Genomic DNA, 25,370 nt, shown 5'->3' with positions numbered 1-25,370 from the left:
GGCAGGTTAGAAGAGGACTGTCGACTAAAACTACTTTGCATACCTTGACTTCTGTATGACTCATTCAACCCTCCAATGAAGGTATCAAAAAACAACCAAAACATTTTTTGTTTTGTATAATCTTCTCTATGGCAGAAAAAAGCATAAACCAAGGGCAGAAAGATAAAAACAGTCTTGCTTGATTACTGGGTTAGATGCGTGCATTATGCTCTCCTCTGGAGGAGCCTACGTCATCGACAGTATTTGAAGGGAACATCTCTACTTCCCATCTCCTTTAATAGTATCCTCGAAACGTTAATCAAAACTAAAGCATGTAATCTTTTTTTTTGTACAGAGGGAACTAGGTTTCCCAGTCTGTCTGAGGCTTTAAGCCCACTGCAGTCCCCGCCAGCTGCCAGCATGCTCTGCTCTCCTCTAGGGCTGAGCACAATTACCGGGCAGCACCGCAGGCTGGCAATGAACCCACCAGTCCATCCCCCTTTTCCCATTACAGAGTGCTAACCTTCCAGTATGTGCTCTTTCTTCAGCAAAACCTTTGTTTTCAAAGGTTGTATGTTTTTTCTTCATATTAGGTGCAATAATTTTGAGAGGGGGTTTTTGGCCTCTTTTCTATTGCAATCCTATTAATTGTGTTAAAGAGGATGTTTATTCAGTGTTTTGGGACAACAGTTTTATGTGATTGTGTTATGGGGAATTAAAGAGGTCCATATTTAGCTCTTCTGTGTTCTCATTTATGTATGAGAAAGACAGAAATCTACTTTAAACTCAGATAAGAGTTAGCATTTTGGATGATAAAAGCTATCACACATGAATGGGTTGCTTCTTAAAATCAATGAAATAAATTAGACTCCCTGTTTAGGAGCATCTGGCACCCTTAGAACCTAGTTCATATAATGATATCTCTGTTTATTAAAAAGAATTATGTAACAATATGGTTGATTTATTTCAAGATGATTGGCTTAGCAACTTAATTGGACTATGCAGTACACCAGAGCAAAAAAAATAATTTAATTAGCTCATTCATTTGTGGATGACTGGAAGCACTGTGCATCTTGCTTAGCTTCTTTAAAGGTGTGCAGCCATTTCATCCTGGAAGGAAGTGAACCTTTTTAACTTCCACAGAAACCATCTTTGCACCTACAGGACCATCAGCACCAAGCTGATGTTCAGGCATTGGGTCCCAGTCAAAGTCCATGGAAACCAGCAAGAGGTTTCCTTTGAATCCAAAGAGCACTCGATGACTCCTTGCAGGCAAAGGAACCTTCCTGGAGAAACAGAAAAACAAAAATGTGTATTGAAGAATAAAGCTTGTTTTCCCCCACTGTGGTCTCTCTTTTCCCTTGAGCTGAAACTCTCACTTTCCAACTCCCAAATACTATTAACATACCAGAAAATTAGCATGCCGTATCCAAGTTTTATATTCATCCTGGTGCAAATCTTTTTTTCCTCTATTTCCAGGATGACTATTTATATGTGAAAAACATGCTCTTGCACACCATTTCACTGCTTTATGAGGTTACCACCTCTCAGCTGAGACAGAAGAGTAATACTTTTTATTATTATTATTATTAGTGAACGTCTTACTAACACAAAAGTAATGGAGTTATTTATTGAAATGTGTTCAAGTCATGTAATATCTAAATAGTATTTTCAGAATAGCATTTGATAGTGGTTCAAATAACTTTCAAGATCTCTCCACTTTATTTCAGTTCCAAATGCAGCTTGTTGTGTCAGCCAAGAGACTGCTGTCTTGGGGGCAAATTCCACTTAAGTGGAGTTAATCACATCAGCATAAGTTGTTTCTATACTCTAGTTTCACACCAATTTAAATAAAATTAGAGGTTTGGATGTTGATTTCTCTTGTGATACTTAAGATAATCTGAGGCCTAGATGATTTCTTTTTCCATTTCTATAACTGAACACCAAACTCCACATTTCTTTCCCACCCCCCAAAGCACATAGAAAACAAGACAGAAACCTAAATTAAAATCAGAGTAAGGATTTGACTTAAAACATAAAAGAAGAAATAGGGCTGAAATTCCATACTTATCACACCCTGTTGTACCTAGATACTGCTGCACATCTGGTATGTGAGATAATGCACTGTTTAGAGACCGTGTTACAAACACAGAAAATTGGAAATGAGTTTCAAGTCTTAACGCTACATTTCTTCACTACTGGGAGCAAGTAAGGCCCTATTTTTCACTCTTTTTGTAGGTTGTGTGATTTGATTCCCTCTGTTTGCTCTGTAAATAATATAAGCATGAAGGAAATTAGAAAAGGAATGGTTCTGTAAGAAATATTTTGTGCAGCACAGCTGAGGCTTTTTTTATAAATTCCCAGACTGCATATCAAGGTTTAATTGTAATATTAGCCACAGCAAAAAATAAGAGATGCTCAGTTGAAGCCATGGGTGGAGCAATAAAAAACACATGTATCTTGTTTGTTCATTTATCACTTAATATAAATAATTAAAACCAAAGGCAGTGGTTAGCCATTCTAGCCCTGCAACAAGTATATTCTCTCAGGACTACCTGGTGTTTTAATTCGCTTTTGTCCTGATCACACATATCAGTTATTTGCATGAGTCTAGCCTGTAGCTATCAGACAGAAGTTAAATCTGCAGCCAACATGCTTTCCAGTTACTTCTTACTGAGACTTGTGGATGGCTGCATGGGTCTGACTTCTGGTAGGGAATGTTTTCCTCATACAGTCATGCAAAATGCAAGACTTTTGTTCCAAAAAATGACCCAGGTGTAGTACATTTAGCTTTGGACTTCACGTACAGGAAATCAAGTATGTCTCTAAATGCAGAACATCAGACTTGATCTGACCTTTTAGTACTTACATTCTTCTAAATTAAATGCTTTCTCTCGGTTTTGTGTGTGCATGCCTGAATGCCTATTCACCAATAGTGGGGAAGGAGAGGGTTTCCATGACAAGCCAGGACACAGAAGAGGAGACTGGCTGTCTTTAACGCAAAGTGGTATTAGTGACCTGCTCCCAACATACAGCACCAGGCGGGATGGCGCTGGGGAGGAATACAACGAGCAGGGAAGCTGTCAGCGTGTGGCCAACCTCCCGTTCCTGAATCCAGACCTGAGCAGGAGCAGCTCTTGTACCTTGAGAAGAGATGAACAGTGGTGGGAGCTTCATGGTCTGGCTATGAGGCCAGGGAAGTAGCATCCCAAACCAGAAAGAGGAGCAAACCACCAGCATAGTGACTTTTTCTCCCCCCTCCAATCTGTGCTATGTTTATCCTGTGTAGTAACTATGAAGACAAGGGGAAAAAAAGCAGCAAAGTGAAGCATGCTGTTGGCACCCTGGAGAAAACATCTCCTCCTGAGTATTGAGCAGCGATGAAGTGCACATCAAAATTGTTTAGACATTTTGATCCATATTCAGCTATCAGAATTTTGGCTGAAATTCAACTGAGCCCTAAGCAAAGTCAAACACAAGCCACATACATCTTATCTACACTAATGAGGTGTTGCCCTTTGCTGACTGGAAGGAGATCTGCCAAGATTTTCTTTTCTGGAGCATGATTTGGAAATACCAACTCTCTGTTCAGTGAAGTAATGTATTCAAGCTTCTTGTTCTCTGAATGTAGGTGATGACAATCCTTGTTTCTCACTGCTAGTCCAGCCATCCTGCTCTCCTTTGTGCATGACTTGTGGATGGAAGGAGCTGCTACACCTCGAACAGGAGCTAGAAGGTTCCCTGCTTCAACCCCAGCCAAGATGAACAGGGAAACCAGATTTATTTACAAATTTCTGAACTAAAATCTGTAGCACACTAGCATGCATATACTTTGCCTAATTTGATGGTCATGCCTGGTCCAGGTTAAGTTTGTACTGGTGGGTGATCCAGGCGCGCAGGGAACTGGCATGGGGCTGTGCTTCCTTCATCCTTACCCCTGCAGCATTGTGGGCAGGTAGGACAGACAAACAAGCCCTTCCTGAAATGGTTCATCACAAGCCACTGGCACTTTCATAGATATCAGAAGTTGGAGTTATTTGATGTAACACAGTTTATTGGCCTGATCATGGAGACTCAGATTTATAAAATCACATTTTTATTACTGATTCAGTCATGCACATACGTATTTATAGACTTTAGAAAATCTTTGTAATTGATCAAGCAGCACATTCAATTTTAATACAAGGGATTCCTTTTTGTCCCTGCAGAACCACCTTTTTGTATCCACAGGAGGTAGTTTAAAACATGTACAACAGAGTTGCTTGCCTGTCATATGCTTATTATCAGCTTTGGTCTAGGCAGCAGTTACATGTAGATTTGTTTCCTTCTTTGATCTTCACAATCTGTGTGAAAACACGCATTAGAAACAAGAAGGAATGTGTGGCTTTTTAAGCTTGACTTCACTTAGACATCATCAGTCCTTGTACTTTCTGCTTATCAGCTCACATCTCATATCTCTTGCTTTAAAAAGTTGTTCTTCCTAACCCCAATTTGTTTGAGTTTTGAGATTACTCATGCCACTTGTTAACATTCAGTCCCAAACCCATTCATAAATTGCGGTTAGGTTTCTTATACAGACTTACTTAGAATTTGGCTATTTAATGAAAAAGACCTTATTTCGTATTAAACCCTTTCAGACAGCGTGTGAATTAAGCAGTGACCTGTAAGTCTTAACTGCAATTATGGATTCTACTGAACTGGCTTGTTTCGCTTTTTAAAAAGTAGTGAGAACTGATTACTGCAGAGTGGCTATTTTCAGAGTAAATCTTAAATTAGCAAACTCTGTTGTTTTGGAAACAATTTCATTATCTGCCAGAGAGCTCAAGACTATGATCAACTGAAAAAGAAAAATCCCCAAAGAAATTTGAACACCGAGGTGCAAAAGGAACACTTTGGTTTTGTTACCATGCATGGTCAAGTCCAGGAGCAGGAAATAGAGTCAAAGGGGTTGTTAGCAGAGGAATGTGGATAATGTAGGCATTATCTAAACTTTGGGGGAAAAAAATGTATGCTGTGAGTGAAGACAAGTCAACAGAGCTGAGATTTCTCATTGAATGCTTATCTAAACTGACCTCATATTCAGGCCTTTCGAGGTTTTGCAGTCAAAGGTTTGGGTTCCAGTTGGCTATTACAGCACACGTATCTACGGATATTTGCATTCCAATTTGCATTATTCATGCTAACACAGGGAAGACTTTTTAAGGTTATGCTTTTATACAGCCTTTCCTCTAAAACACCTTCAGTATGCACCTGAAGAGAATGCTTCCTGCTGTCTTGTTTCTAGGATGGTACATTTTCTAGGATATATGTTTTAGACGTGTGCCTTAAAAGCAATGTGCTAGAGTCCCATTTCCCCCACCCCCGGTCCTCCCACGGGTGATTTATCTGCCATTAGTGCTTGTTTCACCAACTGCAAGCACCCTGCTAGCACAGTTCTTTTATACAACCTGAAAATGTTATTCTTTATATGCCAATAGAAATACATCAAATGCATCATGGGATGAGACCAAATTAATACTTGGGGTTATGTGCACAGTAATTCACGGTAAAAGAAAGATTGAAAGATGTAAAGATGTGTTGAATGTATTCCTTTTTTGTTTGATACATATACAGCATATGTGGAGCAAATAGGTTTGAAAGTATATTTTTATATACAAATGACAGCAATTTGTATTAACTCCTATTGTGCTAGAACGTAACATTTCATCTGATGTAAGCCTTTCTTTCTTCAGATCCTCTTTCTGTTCTTACAGTGCATGTACAAAGATCTTTCTTAGATATTAAATATCTCGGTAAATTACTGAAAGGGAACAAGCCAGGTACATGTTGTGACATTCTTCCAGTCGAACTAGATACCAAACTCATCTCTTCTCCCTTTTTTAAACCCAAGTAATGGATTTATTATATCAGGACAGATGACTAAGCAACTTCTAATTAAGCCCTGTTAAAACTTACATGGTGACTGGATTTCAAATCTGGACCTTGTCATTTTTTAAGTGTCTCAAACCTATCGTTTCATTTTGGAGTTAACATTTCTTGTACCTAGCACTGGTCTTGAATGGGACTAATTGTACTTTGTTTGTCTGTTTGTTTTAAAAATTAATCAAAAAAGCCCAGTTTTTATATTGATAAATAGCTAAAAAAGTGCTAAGGAAAATGTTTCTATTTTAGAAAGCTTTTAATTTAGAAAAGATTTGACCAGCTAATCTCAAACTGTTCCCCAAATCTTCAGAGCGCAAACGAATTCAGGCTGAAAGGAATTCTGTTTTTCTTCTTCTTGGGGACATAAAAGATGGCTGAATAAATTAAAAGGGATTAAAACTGTGTTTCAATAGGACCTTACGGTAGCAAGTCCCTGTTACTATACCATTATGCAGTGCACAATGGCTGCAGGCGTGGCTGGCTGCTGCTAGGCAAAGGCTAATATTGTTTCACCTTAAAACTTAATAATAAGGCAGCTTCAGTCAATGATTTTCTCTTCTTTAAGAGAGTAATTCATTTAAGAAAGCAGCATGCATGCATGTGTGTAGGCAGCAATAAAATATCTCAAAGTGCCCCAATGTGCTACCTCATGCTAAGTGGTTTGAAAAGGAAAAAGATTTTAATTTAATTTAGAAAACTGCCGTGGTCTTCCACGCATACTGCGGGGAGGAGAGAAGCGGTGAGCCAGCATGCCACAGCTCCCTCGGCAGGCGTGAAGACAGGCAGCTCCCAGCCCGACTCCAGCTTCCACACCTGGCCGCGTGGTGGGGAGGATGGTGGGGAGGATGGTGGGGAGGAAGGCAAACCTCAGCCCTGCCTTCATCCCGAATCGGTGCGACAGTGTCGTCTCTGCCAGAGCAGGCGGGGAAAGGCAGCGAGAAGGGGCTGCTCGGTAGCAAGGGACGGGTGTTCGGCGCAGTCCTGGGAAGGCTGGGCTAGCCAGGCTTTTCCCAAAGGGCCTCCATTTCATTGAAAAGACGTAAGTGGAGGAGCTTCTCCCCAACGGGTGACCCTCACATCTCCCTGCCGCGCTGCCGAAAGGAGCCTCAGCCCCGGCTTTTGTACCCCGGGCAGCCTAACCCACAACACGCAGCATTTCTTTTTGAGCCGTGGATCACCTTTTTCCTCTGTATCGGTAGCAATCCAACATACTTTTGTAATTCCCACGTGTTTCTATCACAAAGCTTTTAAGCAGAAATACTTTTCTTTGGGACACACCAAGAATGTACCGAGCAGCTCCCACAGTTTGCAGCAGCTTGGGTCCGACTGTCCCTCCCCACCACCCCGGTGTGTTAACAAAAGCGTGCGTGGGAAGTAGGATTTCCAGGAAGGAACATCATGCTTGAAGTAAACAACAAAATGTGTTTTCTGGAAGAAAGCTTTGAACTTGAGAGTACCAGTCATTGCCCCCATCTCTGCCCAGCTGATGGACTCTTGGATACATCCACACACGTTCTTCAAATAGCAGCAGGATTCAGGAGGAATCGCCAAAAGTCGCCGAATAACCCCATTTAACAGGTTCTTTAGCAGAGGGCTATTGCCCAGGGACTTGGGATGACCACAGCTTTCCCAGGATGTCCGCGCAGAAAGCACTTGTGGCAGCTCTTTTCACCCGGGAGCTTTGCACGCCCAGCTCCGTGGTTAAACCGCGGTGTGAAAGCGACGTGAGTCGTGCTCAGCCAAGGACCTGGCAGCCCTGCGCAGGTACCACCTCCGCACCTCCGGCCAGCTCGGCACCGCACGGCACTGCGGCCACGCAGCCCGTCCTGCCATCCCTCCCGCGGGACCCTGTCTGAGCCAGGAGCGGTGCCAGGAAAATATCTGCGTTTTTTTTTTTTATTCTTGAAACCGAGCGTTTCCTCCCTAACCCAACAGAGAGTTATGCACCCTCTGACAAGATGCACTTAACAGTGAAAGCTGAGATAAAGTTCAGAAACTTGGAATTTGTTTCAGCTCGCTCTCCCCTACAGTTGTCTCCCATTAAAGGCAGCAGAGTTTGCAAGCACACGGTATCTTCCAGGAATGGGCTCTTTATCTCTATCACGTCAGTGACAGGTTGTTAGGAAATGCAGCCTGCAGTGAAGCAACACAAAAATCTTATGCCTTATTTAAATAATGGTGTTCATTGCCTATTAAAATGTAACTTCTTGCTTTAAAATAGGATTAATTAAAATGTACAAGAATGCAATTCAGTTACATTTTATGCTTCAGCCCAGTGCATGCTTTTCATAACTCATTCCCAGAAGTAATATTCAGGGCAGCACGGCATTCTCAGTTCTACCGTTAAAAGCACAAATGATTATAAAACCTGTTCTTTTCAAAAACTTGGCTCAAGTATCGCCATTGTTAGATTTTTCATAACATATTACTTTGGTCATTACTGTTTTGCAAGATAATTGTATCAGTGATCTAACTTTTGACAGTATCCAAAGTGGCTGAAAATAGTTTGCTGCAGCACCTTTGTCTTTTAAAGGCCATTTGGGGCTTGTTATTTTAATCCTTGTGCAGCCTGATTTATCACTTCAAACATCTGTCAGCTGTGCTTTGTCTTGAAATTGATAGTGATAGTGTTACTGATTTTTCAACAGCAGCTGTTAGAGGTTCATTAGTTAGACTCTCAAAGGGAGTAGATAACTGTAATATTTTTCTTTGTTAATCATCTCGTACGCATTGTAATAATACAGAGCTTGAAATCCGCTAGAAATGCACAGCTTCTCTCTGTTTCTAAGTTGTCAGAAGCATCCTTTTATTCATTTAATCTGGCTCGATTATTAAAACTCTTCTTCATAATGCAGTAAAAAATTGAATAATGGCACATGAGTAGGAAGATAGAAAAATCAGCCTTTGCTGTGTAGTACTTAGCGCGGAGGGAGGTCACTCAGGGTCTCGGAGTTCGCATCCAAATATGAATCAACTGCGACGAGGAGATTAAGGGCTGTTCCATAATTGATTTTTAATTTAAAATTTACAGGGCATACAAAACCTCGATGACAACTTCAGTAAAATCAGGTTCCTTTCTAACAGATACAGCAGTTTTCTGTTAATGCATTTTTCCCTACCACATAAAATAGTCTTAATGGTTAACCATGATTCTTAAAACATTTCCCCCCAAAAATCCTTGCAAGCCTGCCTCTAGCTGAGTGCCACAGTGACTCCTGCTAGGAGCTTCCAGGGACCCGAGCATCTGTGAACTCTCCTGTAGCTGAGAGCCTATCAGTGCTACCGCTGGTACAACCGGCAATGCTCACCAACAGATAATTACAGTTTGAAATTAGTATTTTAATGAACTGATCTCAGCAAATGTAAAGCGAAATCTCCCAGGCATTAAAGAAATAAGCAGGAGGGAAAATTATTAACTGTAAAGTTCAACAGACGGGTGGTCAGCAGGTGCTATCTTGGCAAAGGAGTGGAGCGTTCCCGTTTCAATTTGCGGTAAGAGGAGGCTTGTTCAGGTTTTGGTCCTGCAAGCTGCTGCTGTTCTTAGGGACATGGTTCAGTGGGACTTTGGCGGTGTTAGGTTTATGGTTGGACTCGATGATCTTAAAGGTCTTTTCCAACCTAAATGATTCTATGAGCAGCGTCTGCAAGTGGCATGGTGACTTCGGTGGAGATTGAAAACGTCTGAGACATCTCACAAGCTTTCCAGGTGAATAGGAATGGCTTCTAAAAATAACTAAAGGCCAGATCTTCATCCTAAAAGCACAAGTTTCAGTCTCATAAGACAATGCACGTGTCCATAGCACCAGTGAAGCTCGGTGCAAAATAGATTGCAAGAGCGCAGCCTGAATTTCAAGGAAATGTACAAAGTGACTCAAAAAGTACCTGAAAATCAGTTCCTTTTTATATGTTGTCAGAGCATGAATTGTGTTTCCTTTTTCAAGGTGGACAAGTACCTTGATCTGGTTTCCATCAGGCACCACGGTCATGCCAAGTCTAGGGAGAGGGTTGTGTAGGGCGCAGCAACAAAGAGCTGGAGGTACCCGCTTGAAGACCCCAGCCAAAAGAAATGTCCCCCACACCGCAGCCTCGACATGCACTCGGACGGCCAGAAGACACAGGCCATCACCCAACAGGAACCCAGACGCTCAGCTCACGTTTCTTCTCCCTTCCAGTTACCAGGGTTAGAAACTATTCTTGAAATAAAAGCACATTGATTTTTGAAGTCAGAGTTTCAGCTTTCAGCCATCTATCTTCAGAAGTCCTTCAGAAGTCCCACCTAGCTAGATTATTCCATTAGTATGTCATAGACTCAATGACCTTTTTATTTTATTTTCTGAAGGACAGTCGATCCCTAGCACAGCTCAAGACACTGTGTAGCCAGTCAGGTGGATCACTGACCCACTCCATGACAGCATTTCCTTATCTGTCCTGTTATGAACCAAAAATTCTTCTTGAACATTTAATATATATTTTTATATATTTTTTTCTAAGTTTTCTATATTTACCATAACTGAATTAGATATTTTTGTACAAGACTTTTTTTCAGATCATTCACAGAATGGTTTACATTTATGTTACTTCTCCACCCTTCAAGAAGAGCTGGACGCTTCATATATAGTAAAGAGAAAAACTACTTAGTAATATGAGACAAAATTATAAGAGTCGTCCTCTACAAACATGCAAATAAGATACCTATTTTTTATCTCAAAGATCTCTATTTTAGATTGAAGGGAAAAAACCAAGTAGGTAAAGTCTTCAAGAGTAGAATTGGTGCACATTTTTTGGCAAGAAGCATTTCTTAGAACAAATTTTCTGTTCTCTCAGCAAAAAGGTAGATCAATTCAATGAATGGATATAATTCAAAAGCTATCTATGCTCTAAGCAACTTATCCGATTGAGGCTGGAGGGAACACTTCAGATAACCTAAAACTACTCATCAGGGTTGTGGGAAAGACAGCACATGCTTTCCACAAATACATTTTTGAAAAAGGAAATCTTTTCAGGCTTTATTTTTAATTTTCACTCTTTTTTTCTTCTGCTTCTTCTTCCTCCCAATTTTGTTTCTTTACTGAAGTGCTGTTTTAGTAAAGTACTATTTTGCTTTTTCACACAAATTGGAGAATTTCAAAGTGATTTTTTTTCTTTTGTAAAATATGATACTGAGTTTGAATGATCTGTTTTGTTTAAAAATACGCAATGAAGTCATATCCTGAATTGGAACTTCTCCCAACATACCCCTTCCTTTTAGATTCGTATTTTTGTCTGTGTGTTATTTGGATGTTATCACCTCATATTCTCATTAAACTAAAGATTTCTACCTGTTACCTTCCCTAGCCTTTAGGTGTATACAGACGTAGATAGAGATCTTTCTCTCTCAGATCTTTTGAGGAAAAAATGGCAAAGCACCTTTCAGCGGTGCGCCGTGAACCACACTTCATTAGCTTCCCGCACGCCTGCCGTGAGAGCAGAAGAAGAACCATCCATATTACAGGATGGAAAAATAGTGCTGAGTCGCACACTGGCTTTCATGTTTCCAATTTATGTTTTCTGACTTGCCTTCTGTGACAGTCTGAAACTCCTGAAAGGCAAAAGGCTAAAAAGTGAGAGAAAGCTTCAGGCTTACCCTTATTATCACATCCCTTTCAGGTATTTAGGTGTGTCCTTGCGTTTAGCTGTATTAGTTGACTTTCAGACAACGGTATGTCAGAAAGTATTAATATTCACAATTAATATATTGGTATATAGTTTTAGTGTGCCATTCCTCCTTGTGTTTCTGTCACTTTCCTATCGCGCCGCTCGGACGCTTTCCCAGCGATGCTGGAGAGCGATGGCTTTGGCGAAAGCCCCATCACCAGTCACTGACAGCAGGATGCGGTACAGCAACCATTGCTTCCCTTCTGTCGGCGGGGATGCTAGTACAGCATCCCTCTGCAGGGGGGAGGAATTTCTTTGTAGCATTCATTTACAAGCAGAAAATTTAATGGGCTGCAAGGTTCGATCACGAAGGCTTTTTTTTCTGCTGAAGCAGCTTGTCATTTTAGTTTTAACTACAGGAGACAGGACAAAATTGTTAAAGCAATCCAATTATATTAGCTATTGAACAGGGGATTTCTGTCCACATTTCCTGAGTGAAAGAAAGTAGCAACAGCTGTATGAGCCTTTAAAACTTCCCACATTGCAACCTCCCTAATGTGACTGGGGGATTTTGAGAAGTCTGGGTACTCTGCCACCGTCCAGCTAGAGAAGAGTGCTTCTGACAATCCACTCTCTGCTCTGCAGTTTCACCCCCCAAAGGATATCTTTGCTGAAAGCAGCATGCTGAACCCCATAATCCCTCTTTATGATCCGTTTTAAAATGAGATAGAAATCAAGCAGGTGAACTCTGAATTTCCGACTTAATTTTATCTTTGCACCAAAGTATTTCAAAGAGTCTGTCATCACCCACAGGAGAGAGAAAGCCAGTCACAACAACTAGCTGGTATTTATTTACAGTTTAGCAAGGGAGAGGTTGTACAAGCGTAGGCAAGCGTTTCGGGTGCCTGGAGAGCAAGGGCATCCTCAGTTACGAGGTACGGCCTCTCTTCTGAATATTCACATCCTACCACCCCCATTAGCATGGGTAAATGGTGACGGCAATTTCTGTGGAGTCTCTTCACTTACGTGGAGAAATAATTAACTCCCAGCTTTTGACAAATGCGTAACAGAAGCGGGGTTGCTCAACTAATCAAGCTAACTGGCAGGACATTCAGTAATATTCAGGTCCCACTTTTGCCGGTGCGCTGTTCGCACCTCTCCTTTCTTCCAGGCTGCAAACTGCAAGCGCTGCTTTCAGAGCCACATAGGACACAAAGACCCCGCTCTCGACCTCCAGTTGAGATTTGTCATTTCTCTTGTTTTTTGAAGTTTGACAAAAGTAAATCCCTGCTCACTCTGTTCCTTCCCACCAGCTCAGTGCTCGGAGGAGAGTTGCCCTGAGCACCTCGGGGTCCCTCATCAACTGCACAAAAACCACAGCAGAAGAATGCAGCTCAGGAAGTAAAGCAAGCAGCCAAATACGTGGCCGTGTTTTAGCAGCCCCTTCATCTCAAATATTACAAGCTCATTTTTGTACTTTCTTCACAGCCAAAATAAAATACAGAAGTTAGTTGTGTTTCTTTGGAGCTCTCTTGTTATTTTCCCAGTATGAGAGCGACATACCCTGCTGTCAGGCCCTCAGGTATTCACATACACTTTTTTAACTTACAAAATCAATTTCTAGTAAGTAGCTTATATCAACTCCTCTACACTTATCTAATTTAAAACACACCTTCTGAGAAAAAAACACAAACTTCAAACCGTGGCATGATGTTACATGCTGCCTACAAAGCAGAGTGTACACTCAATTTTCACCTGCTGTAGCTACTGTTGTCTAATTCACGTTGGCATGGGGGCTAGTTGGCTGGGAGCTGCAGCTGATTGCAAAGTCAGGAGGAGGAGGAATCAGTGTGGATTTCAGGACCTGTCTGAAAATGAAAGATTTTTGATTCAGTGCAAAGCAACTCCTTGTTTCTTGGGGCAGACTGACCTGCACAATTTTTTGTTCTCAAGGGAAATCCAAAAGCTTCCCAGAAGAATTTTTGGGAGAAGGCATCAAAAATTTCCGAGCAAAAATCTGAGCATGCGTTTGGCCAGCTGAAGATTGAGGCATCCTTAAGGATTTTCCTATATGGTAGCCCAAGTTGTTAATTCACAGCTTTCATTCCTAACAAAAGCTGCAGTGGTAAATGAAAGTTAATCCACCTTACAATTATGAAAGCACATGGGCTTATAATATCCTGAAGAATAAGGCTGTGACTAGGTGGAACAAACATGGCTTTTTTATACAGTCCTGCTGAAAGAAGATGTTGCTTAATTCCTGAATTCCTTGAAGCATTCCTGACAGCAATCACATCTGCTGCCATAAAACCCATCACGGCCTCTGCCTTTGGGAAAAATGTATTTAATAATCAGTAAAGTTCAAGCTCAGCTTGTTGTGATGAATTATTAGAACCCGTCATCATTTTCTTGGGGGGGGGGGGAAAAAAAGGCTATAATGGAACACAATTTTATGTTTTTCCATTTAATTGATGACAGGCTGAGTTTTTATTAATCTTTCTGGGCTCTGGTGTAAGATGCTGAAAAAGCTAATATGAGATCATTGTATCTGGTTAATGTGTGTGCTTTGCAAAATTGATAAGGCCTGTCAAGACATAAATTATTTAAAATTTGATAAATGTGTTGAAATCATTGAATTTTCAAACAGACAAAGCAGAGCTATTTCTCTTCCCCCCCACCCCCTTCAAAATGAGGTTTTTGTGCAGCCGCTCAATGATGCTGCACTATCCTTGCAGCACACGGCTTGTAAGGTACTGAAATTAGCACGAGGAAGCCGAAGAAGTATCCTGTGCTGCTATGGCAGTGACACGAATATGAGATACAGCCTCAGCGATGGAAGTAGCAGAGAGAGAGGAGACCACTGGAAGCCTCCCCCAGTATGAGTTTTTCACTGGCGAAACTGGGGGCAGGTTACTGAGTACCACCTCCCTGCTACCACCCCTTCCTCTCCATCGGTGGGATAAAAAGCTCACAGCAGCACCAGTGAGCGGCCGAATGGTGCTTCAGAGCTGTTTATCCCAACAGACCTATTTATTTCAGCTAATTGCCGAGAGTTTTTAAATGATTCCTGGCAGGGGTGAAGCTATAGAAATGATTGCTGGTGATTGATGAATAACCTGGATAAAATTCCCAAAGCATCAAAACAATTAACTCTTGCACGGGTACACCTGCTTTTATTTAGTGCCTTGCCCACAGGGGAAGGTGTGGGAGCAAGTTCCAGATGAACCCAAATTTATTTGGGCAATTAGAGAAAATACAGCATTTACCAATACCAGTATCTCATAGATGCAGGCTCATTTCTCAAAAATAGTTCACGGGGAACATTATTTAACCCTGTGCTGCTCTACCATGGTCAGGATCACTCATGGAAGAGAAAGGTTTTGAAGAGCAATCACCACCGTCTTTCAGAGAAGCGCACAGGAAGAAGCAATGGTTTGAAGTTTAAAACTCCATAAATATAGACCACATCATCCTTGGTTTGAGCTGTTCTTGTGGTTAATGTAGCAAAAGAAAACAGCAAGGCATGTTGTGGATTCTGTACATCTCGATGGGTCCAAGATTATGTTTCTTACTGGAAAATATCTACAGTCTGATGGAAATTTTAGGGTAACTGGGTGACATTTTACAGCCTCTGTAATATGGAAAAAGATTAGGTGATATCTTCTGTTTGGAAACTGATGGTTTGAAGGGAATGGGAAAATGCAGGTGCAGCAGAGGAGAACTACAGCAATAGCCATCTATTTAAATGTATACACTAACTTCCCTAAGCGTATTTTTCAAATACCCTACTAGCAATATTTTCCACTATAAGAGAGAAGCATTATAGTGAAATGGGAAGATGCTGAGGAAGTCATTTTTTCCAGCATGTGCTGCATTCTTTTAATACAGATTTTTTTTATTTCCCGGAAATTGCTAACCAACGTGAATAAACAGCTGAACAAAGAGCATCGGCCCATCTTTGCTAATAGCAAAAAGCTGTCATCAAGCGAAGGGCCTTTGCGCTGTATAGGTGAAAACGAAGTGTTAAGAGGTTGGTTCTCTTATATTGCGGAAAGCTTTATGCAAAATAGAAAAAAAATCTACACACGCACAAAAAAGGCTTTACATTAAAAAAGCACAAATATTATTCACGTTTCTGAACAATGCACCCTCATTCCTGCTCCTGCGCTGGGCAGAACCAGTTGGTTCTTTGTTAGATGCCTGAACGTTTTTACTGAACGTTTGCAAAACACAACAAATGTACTACCCAGAGCCTGCAAAGTCCCCTTCCCTGCAACCGACTGAGCTGACAACTGTCAGCCTCTGAATCTCATTCCTATAACGAAATCAGCGAAACAAGACAGCAGTAGGATGAAGCAGGGTCAAGAATTAAGGCTGCACGAGACTGTAGAATCCTACAGTCCGCAAACTATTTCAAAGAGGAGGAGGAAAAAATTACTCGGGTTAAGTGTAAGGTACAACTTTCAACAGTGGCTAGTGATTGCTATCTAGGCCTTAAACAGGAATATTACATCCTTATAATTCAACATATTAACGATTTCGTGTTCCCATATTAAGAAAGCTTTCATTGTGAAATAGTCCACGTCACTGTAGCTCTGGGGACATGTTTCATTATCTTATGAGTACACCTCATTCCATGTAACATGTAGATAATTAAAAGAGTAGTAGTTTAGCATGATGCAACTCTGCAATTCCACCATCGTGGTTTTGAAATAATTGTGCCCTAATACCTTATCAATGTGACAAACCCACCCAGCTTTAGCGTGCATTAATGTTTCTCACCCTTCAGCCATCCTGAACCATATACCTACATATTTCTTCTTTTTATATCAGAGCCTTCTGAAAAAAGCAGTTCAGAAAGCAATGCTCTGCTATCTCATTTGAAGTGAGAGCCCCCTGAAGAGACATACATTGAGTATTACCAGTAACACATGACTCAATGCCCTCTAGATCTTGTCATAAAAGGAGAGGGGAGAAAAGCCAAAGAGCCATTGCACGGATTTCAATAAACATTGCAAAAGAAAAGTAGCCCAGAAGGACAATTGCGTGTGTTCCAGTGCCCTTGCCGGAGGACAGTCAGAGCTGGGTGCGGACACAAGCAAAGTTAGAACCTCCTGTGAACCAAGCGGCTTCGTTTCTAGGTATTTCTCCTTAAAATTTCCAACCACAGTTCCCTCCGGCTCAGTTGCTAAAAGCAATACCAACTCTAGGTGCCTGCGGTTTTGAGTGGTCATTAGCATTTTAAGTAGCAGATCATTTAGCTGTGCAAAAACAGAAAAGTTTCTGGTATTTCAGCACTGCCAGGCCCCTGGTCCCCGCTGGAATCTGGAAATGCAGCAGAAAGGCCTCTTTTTTTGTGCTTCTAAAGGCCTCAGGTTAGTTTTGGGGTGAAGGATGGGTGAACGTGGGCATCAGTTCTTGTTTCATCTGAACCGAGTCACTTCTCCGCAGCAGGGGAGTTATTTCCCTGGCAGTGGTGATGGCCAGCTGTTCTCAGCATCACCCGGCTGATTTTGAGCTTGCGAGCAGGCTTAAAAATGGCTGAGGAACCATGCATAAACATGACATTGCTTCACCAGGAGCTTTCCATCACAGTGGAAACGATGCTTCCCCAAGCATCGTTATGACAGTGCTATTTGTGCTGGTACAGATAAGCATCTGTCACTGTTTCCATTAGAATCTCCTATTTTCCTGGGTTCATAGCTCAGCCATAAAAAATGTAGCGTAGAGGCAGAAAGTTGACATACAAGGTCTCCGGCTGAGAGTGATCATTGTTGTCTCCCCCCCCCTTTTCTAATCTGAAGAAGAAAATAACATATTTCTGCAGAGACACACCTGACCACTACATTTGGATCCAGCCATAGATTTATTTAGCAATAGGCACCTTTCAACATTCAAGTTGCAAACCTTGCCGTGATGCCCGCCTTTCAACATTCAGTCTTAATTACTGCATTAGGGATGATCAGGAAGAACATGTGGTAAGTGGGTTTGGGCTCTCATTTAGAGCCTATTGCTAGAGAGCAGGCCCCAGTGAAGATTAAGGGCTTTGGAGTTTCTGATCTTTGCCAGATGATGAAATGAAAAATTGAAGATTATAGAAACAACAATTGAATATTATAGAAACTGAATACTGCTAGGAACTAAAGGCGTAGAAGACCCCTTTGGGATCAGTAGCAGAGGGAAAAACAAGCCCAGCATTGCAGTTTCCCTAGTGAGACAGGCAGCACAAAATCCCACCCCGTGAATTCAGCATCAGCGCTCAGTGTTTTGACTGCTTTAGGCAAACTTCCACCCCGCAATCTCGCTGTGGTTGCCTACTGGATAGGGAAAACCCCATCCTGCACGGTTGCAATGCTGGGAGCCCACCACCCCGATCCTGGCATTGCAAGATGGGTGCTGAAGCGAGAGCGGCATTTTGCCAGGAGGCGGCGGCGGCAGCATTTTGGGGATGAGGACGGTACAACACTGTTCGTTCTTTTTTCCATTTTAAGCGCCTTTTCTTTCTGTTCACACATTTTGTAAGCATAATTACAACTGCAAAAGTTTTTCTTTATACATTAGGATGATGGCCGAAGACAGTCCTGAAGAGAACAAATCCCGAAAACGCATTCTCCAAAACTTACATTCAAGGTTTAAAGGACCTAAAAAGAAAAAGTTAGATGATCATTTCTAGCTTGTTGAAACACAGATCCTGCTTCTGACCTCTTGAGCATATGCTCAGGTGCTGCATTTTCAACAGGACTTCTCTCTCCGCGCGTACAGGAAGAACGTACCTGGGCGATGTGTCCCTACACTAAATTGGCAATCTGCTATTTACTGAGACCTGCGTGTTTGACTGAAATCGAACGCCATTCTGTTGCTACCAGAAGTAGTTATTAGCTTTTCGATTGCAGACAATTTCACATTAGACTTTGCGTGGCCTAGTCACGTTTCTGAAAAATGATGAGGTGTGCTCTATGGCTGGGATTGCTCAGCGCTTCTTGAAGGCTAGGCATCGCTAAATACAGGCAGTTTAGCACCTGAAACCAACACACCCCAAAATAACATGATTTTCACGATCTGTCTCAAACTAAGAGCACAAATGGGCATGCTAAGTTTGGAAAAAATGGAAAAGGCAACACCAGAAAAGACAAATGCACAATAAAACATTTTAGTATACAATTACACCACCAGAAGCAGCTGAGTAAGGATTTTAAGCCTAAACCAGTTGGGGGGTTAAGTGGGGAGAAAAACAAAGGGGAATGGAAAATTCTGCTATTCTATTTCACTCCATCTTTTAGCTGAGGTGCCACTTTGCTGTTCAGGTTTTCCAGCACCCTTAGGTATATTTTTATCTAACAAATCTGTGAGCACAGGGTGTCTGCATGCTCTTGCACATCACAGCCCTGGACCTGTCCAGCAATTTATCCTTTTCTCCCAGTGGACGGCTCCCGTTGAGCTTTTTGCATTTTCTGTAAGCTATTTGGAGTAAAATCCTTGAGCTTTCATAGGGCAGCAGCAATTATTCCATTAGAGTAGTGCACGTGACTGGACTGGTTCAGACCTTATTGGTGTAAAAATAAATATTAATGCCTCCTTTTGTATCTTGACAGTTTTATTTTCACACTTTATACAACTCTTTCTTTCTGTTTTGAAACAGGTATTTTGTGATGCTAATCAAGTCGTACAAGCCACAGACGTGCTGGACTGGGAAGACAAGGATGCTGCAGAGACACTGGTTGACAACGTGGTCCACTCCAGGATCATCAATCCTTTACGCCTGTTTGTTAAGCCATCTCCAGTACTGAAACACGGCCAGGTGTCCTACTCAGACAGCATAGAAAACTTTTGGGATTGGTTGTCCAACATCACGGAGGTTCAGGAATCTCTCGCACGAACTAAACGCAGACCTATAGTAAAAACCGGGAAATTCAAGAAAATGTTTGGATGGGGCGACTTCCACTCTAACATCAAAACTGTTAAGCTCAACCTCCTGATCACAGGGAAAATCGTCGATCACGGCAATGGGACCTTCAGTGTTTATTTCCGACATAACTCCACAGGTCTGGGAAATGTTTCCGTAAGCCTGGTGCCACCTTCCAAGGTGGTTGAGTTTGAATCATCTCCACAGTCAACACTGGAGACCAAGGAATCCAAGTCCTTCAACTGCCGCATTGAGTATGAAAAAACAGACCGCGCTAAAAAAACTGCCTTGTGCAATTTCGACCCTTCAAAGATCTGCTATCAAGAGCAGACTCAAAGCCATGTCTCCTGGTTGTGTTCCAAACCATTTAAAGTTATCTGCATTTACATTGCTTTTTACAGCGTAGATTACAAACTGGTGCAAAAGGTCTGTCCTGATTATAATTACCATAGTGAGACTCCGTACTTGTCCTCTGGCTGATACAATCATGGGTAACCATAGAGATACAGCATCAGTCACAAAAATAAGCATTTCCATTAACCTTTTGGAGAAGAATATGTTTTCCTATCAGGTTAAAAAGTCTTTAAAAACCGTAGCTGTGTTTGTGCTGTATCGTAAATAATCAAACTACTTATATAACAATCATTTTCATTTGAGACCATCATATTTTAGCTCTCTCATCATTAATAAGGGAACTACCAGGCAGATACACAACAAAAATCAAACAAAATGATGTCTGTAATGAACATCAATCTTGAAAATTGGTTTTTTTAAACTAGACTCGATGGCAGAGAGGTTGTCTTTTACTTGAATTGGACAGCACTTAGCAGGATCCTATTTCTCACTGGGAACTTTAGATGACAAAATAAAGAAAAAATGATGAAGCAGACTCCCAGCTGCTTATATACTAAATCCAAATAAACAGCTCTGCCACTAATTTCATAAAGAATGTTACACACATACAGCTCAAGGAATCAAATCCAAATACTAAGAGAAAGTGCTATTTCTAGGACAAAAAAAAAAAAAAAAAGGATCTGCATTTTTATGAGTTGTAGGAGTGGTACGTATTCATTGAAGAGTGAGTACTTCTTCCTTCAAACTTCTTACCCATGGATATGCAATGATGTAATTAGACATCGATGAGCTTTAGTTTATTAGACACACCAGGTGTGCAGGTTTAGCATACACCTCTTCTTTCCGTGGTCACCATTGGTTTTTATTCTTCTCAGATGTTTACATATACACCAGTTCTAGTTTTACGGTGATAGAGGATATACATACCTCAGAAAAAGATAATCTCTGTTTAAGTCTGAAAATGGTGACGGGGGCTGGCTTCCACGTAAAGGAAGCCATTATCTTGCTATCTAGCCCTCTTAGCACTGTATTGCAGCAAGGAAAATACATCACAGCATAAGGACAATACACGAATAACACAAACTTTCTGCTTAATGCCACCCAGTTGTCTTCCTGAGTATCGCGTTGCATACTTCAAGTCAAAATACGAGTAATGACAAACAAAGAGGACAACAAAAATCCATGCATCTTCACCTCATAAAGCAGATTCCAAACAATTGCTATCAATATAAAAATATTCAGCCAGACTTTCCCCTAGTACAGTACAGCATCACTCCACTGCTGTTAAGTATAAGAACGGAGGGTCCAGCTGTGGATTTGCTTCAACAGGACAGATGTTGCTCCCACCGCAGCCAATAGCGGTCAGCTCCAGCGATGCAGCTTCAAGCATCAATCCCCTGCACTTTCGTCGGGTATTGATTTTACTGTTGCTGCCACTTTGCTATCATAGGTCTTTGTAACAGTTCAATGTCACAGGTCCCGTGGAAGAAGCTTGCTGAGGAAGTGCTTTTTATTGCCTCTAATCAAACTTACATGCAGGGTCCAAGAAGTTACATCCAGCTTAAATAAAGTACTATTAAAATACTCTGTTCAAGTGGTATGCACTCAGACAAACGACTGACAGGTCAGACAGCCTCACTCATGAGATTAATTCAGATTTCCTTGGTAAAGCCTCATACAAAAGAATTACTCTTAAAAATATACTACAAGTAACTGGCTAATTTGTTTTTCTCTTTCAATGACAAATTTAAGTGTGTTATTTAGTTTGATCAATAATCTAAATGTTTTCCTTCATCTTATTTCATACAGAGTCTCTCCCGGTCTAAATGATGGTTTTTAGTTTGTCTATTACTGTCGATTCCTACAAGATGGTCTACTTTGTATTCTGTATAGCGTGTCCTCGTCCTGGCTGTACATAAGCTTGGATTTATTGCTATGAGTTCAGTGGTTGGTGCTTTTGTAACTTAGCTGTAAGCCATGATTTTATTGCCATGTATTTTTACTCAGCACTGTAGGCAATTAAAAGAAAATCCTACGTGCTATTTATTGTAGAGTATGTGGAAATCATGTATGTATATACACTTAAATATGTGTACATATACAGAATATATGTGTACATGTATTTGTATGTAAATAAAGAGAGTTTGCTAAATCTGGCACTTGCTTGCGGCATATTTGATTTTTTTCAAAATGTTGCTTTGTGTCTTTATATATACAAAACTAAGGCACTGCAACACATCGCCGAGCATTTTTCCCCAGCTGGAATTTGTTTTTCTAGGAGATATTGAAGTATGCTCTACAGTGAACTCTGCTACAAGCCTAGGCAGAACAGGTTCAATAGCATTTCATAATATTCGAGAAATGAAGTGCATGTTTTGACGGAGACAATCTCGAACCGTTACATAATTGTGCAAGGTACATTAAAAGTAAAGGGGTTACTCTAAATTAGAAAACAGACGTCGGCTCCTCCCAAGCAGGAAGGCGCTGGGAGAGGCAGCAGCCCGCTGCCGCTGCAGCCCTCGCTCGGAGTTTCTCATTGAAACGGGAGCTGGACTCTCCCCCCGCGCAGACATCTCCCTGCGGCACGGCCACGTGCCGTGTTGAGGTTTCCAGACCTCAGGAAGACAAACCAGGGCCTTGAGCAAAGAAACATCGCTCTGGAAACACCCGGAGCGCCTGGGCCACCTGGGGAGTCACACGGAAAGGCTATTGTGAATAAAGGGACAGGTATTTTAACAGGTTTAACACCTGAGCTTCTTGAACACTGAGGAGACATGCATCCAACCAGCGGCTTTTGCTTAAAACAACTCCCAGGCTCTTCAAGCGAGGCTCGGGCTGGTGCCACGCCATCGGAGCAGCACTGGGCACAGGGAGCGGCGGAGAAACGGAGCCCATGACAGCAGGGGGAGAGGGTCCTGCCACCCCGGGACCCACCTGCAGCCCATCCTCCAGCAGAGCAATGGGAAGAGCTGTCCTCTCTCACCTCCAAGTCCCACCAAGGAGCTTTCCTGCCCCCAAACCTCCTAACGATAGAGGAGCCACCACCACCCAACCCGCCCGACTCCCTCCGCGCCTAGCAGACACAAACCAGTTCGGCAAAAGCCAAAGTTTGCTAAAAGACAAAGGCAAGGGCACGGAGGACCTGCGCACCCAGGAGAGGCTGCCTTTGGAGACTTGGCGGTTGCTTTAACATAGCCCAAGTGTTTTCCCCAAGGAGAAGCGAACCCTCAGCAGCAGCCTTCGACCAGTTTTCTGATGTTTTGATGCTGGGGTGATGGGAGAAGCTTGCACCACTCTCCTCCCATCAAGCCCGGGCACAAGAAGGCAGCCTGGCAGCTGGAGCAGGAGGAGAGGGAGGCAGCCTCGGTACCAAAACCCATCAGGCCAGAGAACTCGCCACCACACTTTTTCCAATCACAATACTTTAAAAATCAGCTTAAACAGCATTACAGGTTTTTTTTTTTTTTTCAGATCAATTTTGAGAATGTCACTGCAAAAAAAGCACTTACAATCTTACTGCAGTCAAAATCATATTAAGAAGAAACTATTTACACCTAGCAAGGTAAGCAAAATACAATCCAATGAACCGAAGTGACAGACTTCATTAGGTCAAATTTCACACTGCCCATGTAAACAGAACTAAATTTGATTTAATTTCACACCGAACGGGCCATATTTCAAAAAACATTTTCCTATATAACAGGTGACTATTTTAGACAAGTTTCAAATCTCAATGATCATTCCTCTCATGACTCTTATTCAAAGATTTTTAAAATAAAAATTTGGAAGATTAAATACCATTTTTTTAAAGTGTCCCAAGTGGGCAATAATGACTTATGACCACAGCAACTTAATCTAGAAGTTTTTAATATACATACTTTAGTCCAAACCTCAACAGTATACTTTTGTATGCATTTATATCAATGCAAATACGTATTTAAACTCCTTATTAAATACACTTCCTATTGTTGTCTCCATTCTGTGGACGTACATATAAAAAAATCCCAATAAAAAGCTAATTCATGATACACACATAAGCATCAGCTTTTTTTCTTTAGACAGCCCACCATACAGCGCCACGGGAACCATGCACATTCAGTATTTTCGTTTTTAATCATTTCAACTTGAACAGGGAAGTAACTTAGTTTGGTTTTTCTTTTTCCCCTCGAGAGTTTCATCCTTTGGATCCTCAGCCCTTTCACCTCCTTGTAATGGTAGCTGGTGGTCGGATCCTGCCGCGAGCTCCTTGCCCTCTCAATCATCGCAGCACCGGCGATATTGCACTGGGACCCGGGGCTCTCTGCCCGCCTCGCCGCCTGCGTGCCTATTCCCAAGCTCTTACTTCCAGCGGCCGTGCTGTACTACAGCAGCGAGCAAGACAGAAAAAAGCAAAAAGCTGAGCATTGTTTGCCGTCAGCTCCCTGGGGTTGCTACTTTTTCTTTTTAGGGGGAATTTACTAGGCAGTGCTGAAAGAGCAAACCCCTGAGTAATCCTGATGCAACTGGAAAAAACTCTCACAGCAACTAGGCAAAGGTGTTCGGTGCAAATCAGCATCCTGTGCTGCTTTTTCCTTTTAATTGTAATTCAAGGACATTAGATTTCACTATTTGTTTTATGCTCTGTTGAGCAGCATAATCTGGATAATGTTTTATTTATAGTATAATAATAATTCGTCATTACCACCATCCCTATTCAAATATGCACAGTTGAAATGACAATAACAAGTCACATATACTAAGTAGCTCAATGAAATACACATCAATCAAGTAGATTTTTAGCTGTAGGGTATCTCATCTGAAAAAACTAGACTTTGCCATTCTCGTCTGTCTCCTGTGAACACCTCTTACACGCATCTGCCAGAAGCAGCTTCCTCCTTTGTTTTAAAACTAGCAAATAAAGTGACATTTCTCACATATTGGCAACTAGCACCAAACTGTACTTAGAGGATATTGCCTGTACTGTATTCATCTCTGACAAAACCCTAGGAATTACATTAATTCACTCGCAGGTTTACAAAACCCAAATCATACATATTTAGATCACATCCCTGGTGGATTCAGGTCTCTAGAGTTAGTGAACAGAAGTTAAACCACATCTCACTAGACAGCTCCTTATTGCCTATGTAGCCCAGCTTGCTGCACGTGCAAGGAACACACCGGCTCCTCAAAAGAGAGATCCAAGGGACTGGTTTTACAGAAGACGACTTGAATCGTCATGAAACATCCCACTGCAGTCAAACCACACCTCTTGGAAGGTTGTTGAGCACGGGTCTGCAAAACCTGTTCGGGTCTGCAATCAGAAGTGATGGAAAACGAACGGAGCGTGCTGGATGCTGCCGGCAGCACGGCACGGCAGCATCTGCCTGCCGAGACTGCTGCGACCGACCCTGGCATACAGCTCTCCAGCCCAAAATACCTGTGGGTTTTCAGTCAGAAGAAAGCCTCCAGTTGTTGGTACTCTCAAGCAAGGACCCCAGTCATCTAGACTAAAATTTGAAGGGGGGGGGGGGGGGGGGGAATTAGAAAAAAAAAAAAAGCTTTTCCAAAAGATGTAATTCAGTCTCCAACTCCGCACAAA

At 41.8% G+C, this 25,370-nt stretch overlaps 1 protein-coding gene across 1 annotated transcript in view; it reads left to right on the top strand.

The window, feature by feature from the left end:
- NXPH2 (neurexophilin 2) overlaps window positions 1-21,951 on the top strand; it is a 40,561-nt gene extending 18,610 nt beyond the window's left edge. The window contains exon 2 of the mRNA XM_052793760.1: window positions 19,175-21,951. Within this exon, the coding sequence (XP_052649720.1) occupies window positions 19,175-19,918 (744 nt within the window). The 3' untranslated portion in view covers window positions 19,919-21,951. The remainder of the gene's footprint in view (window positions 1-19,174) is intronic.
- Window positions 21,952-25,370: the final 3,419 nt, after the last annotated feature.

The sequence above is a fragment of the Harpia harpyja genome, chromosome 7, assembly GCF_026419915.1.
Source record: "Harpia harpyja isolate bHarHar1 chromosome 7, bHarHar1 primary haplotype, whole genome shotgun sequence".
Taxonomy (NCBI): domain Eukaryota; kingdom Metazoa; phylum Chordata; class Aves; order Accipitriformes; family Accipitridae; genus Harpia; species Harpia harpyja.
This window is presented reverse-complemented; position numbering and strand designations above follow the sequence as displayed.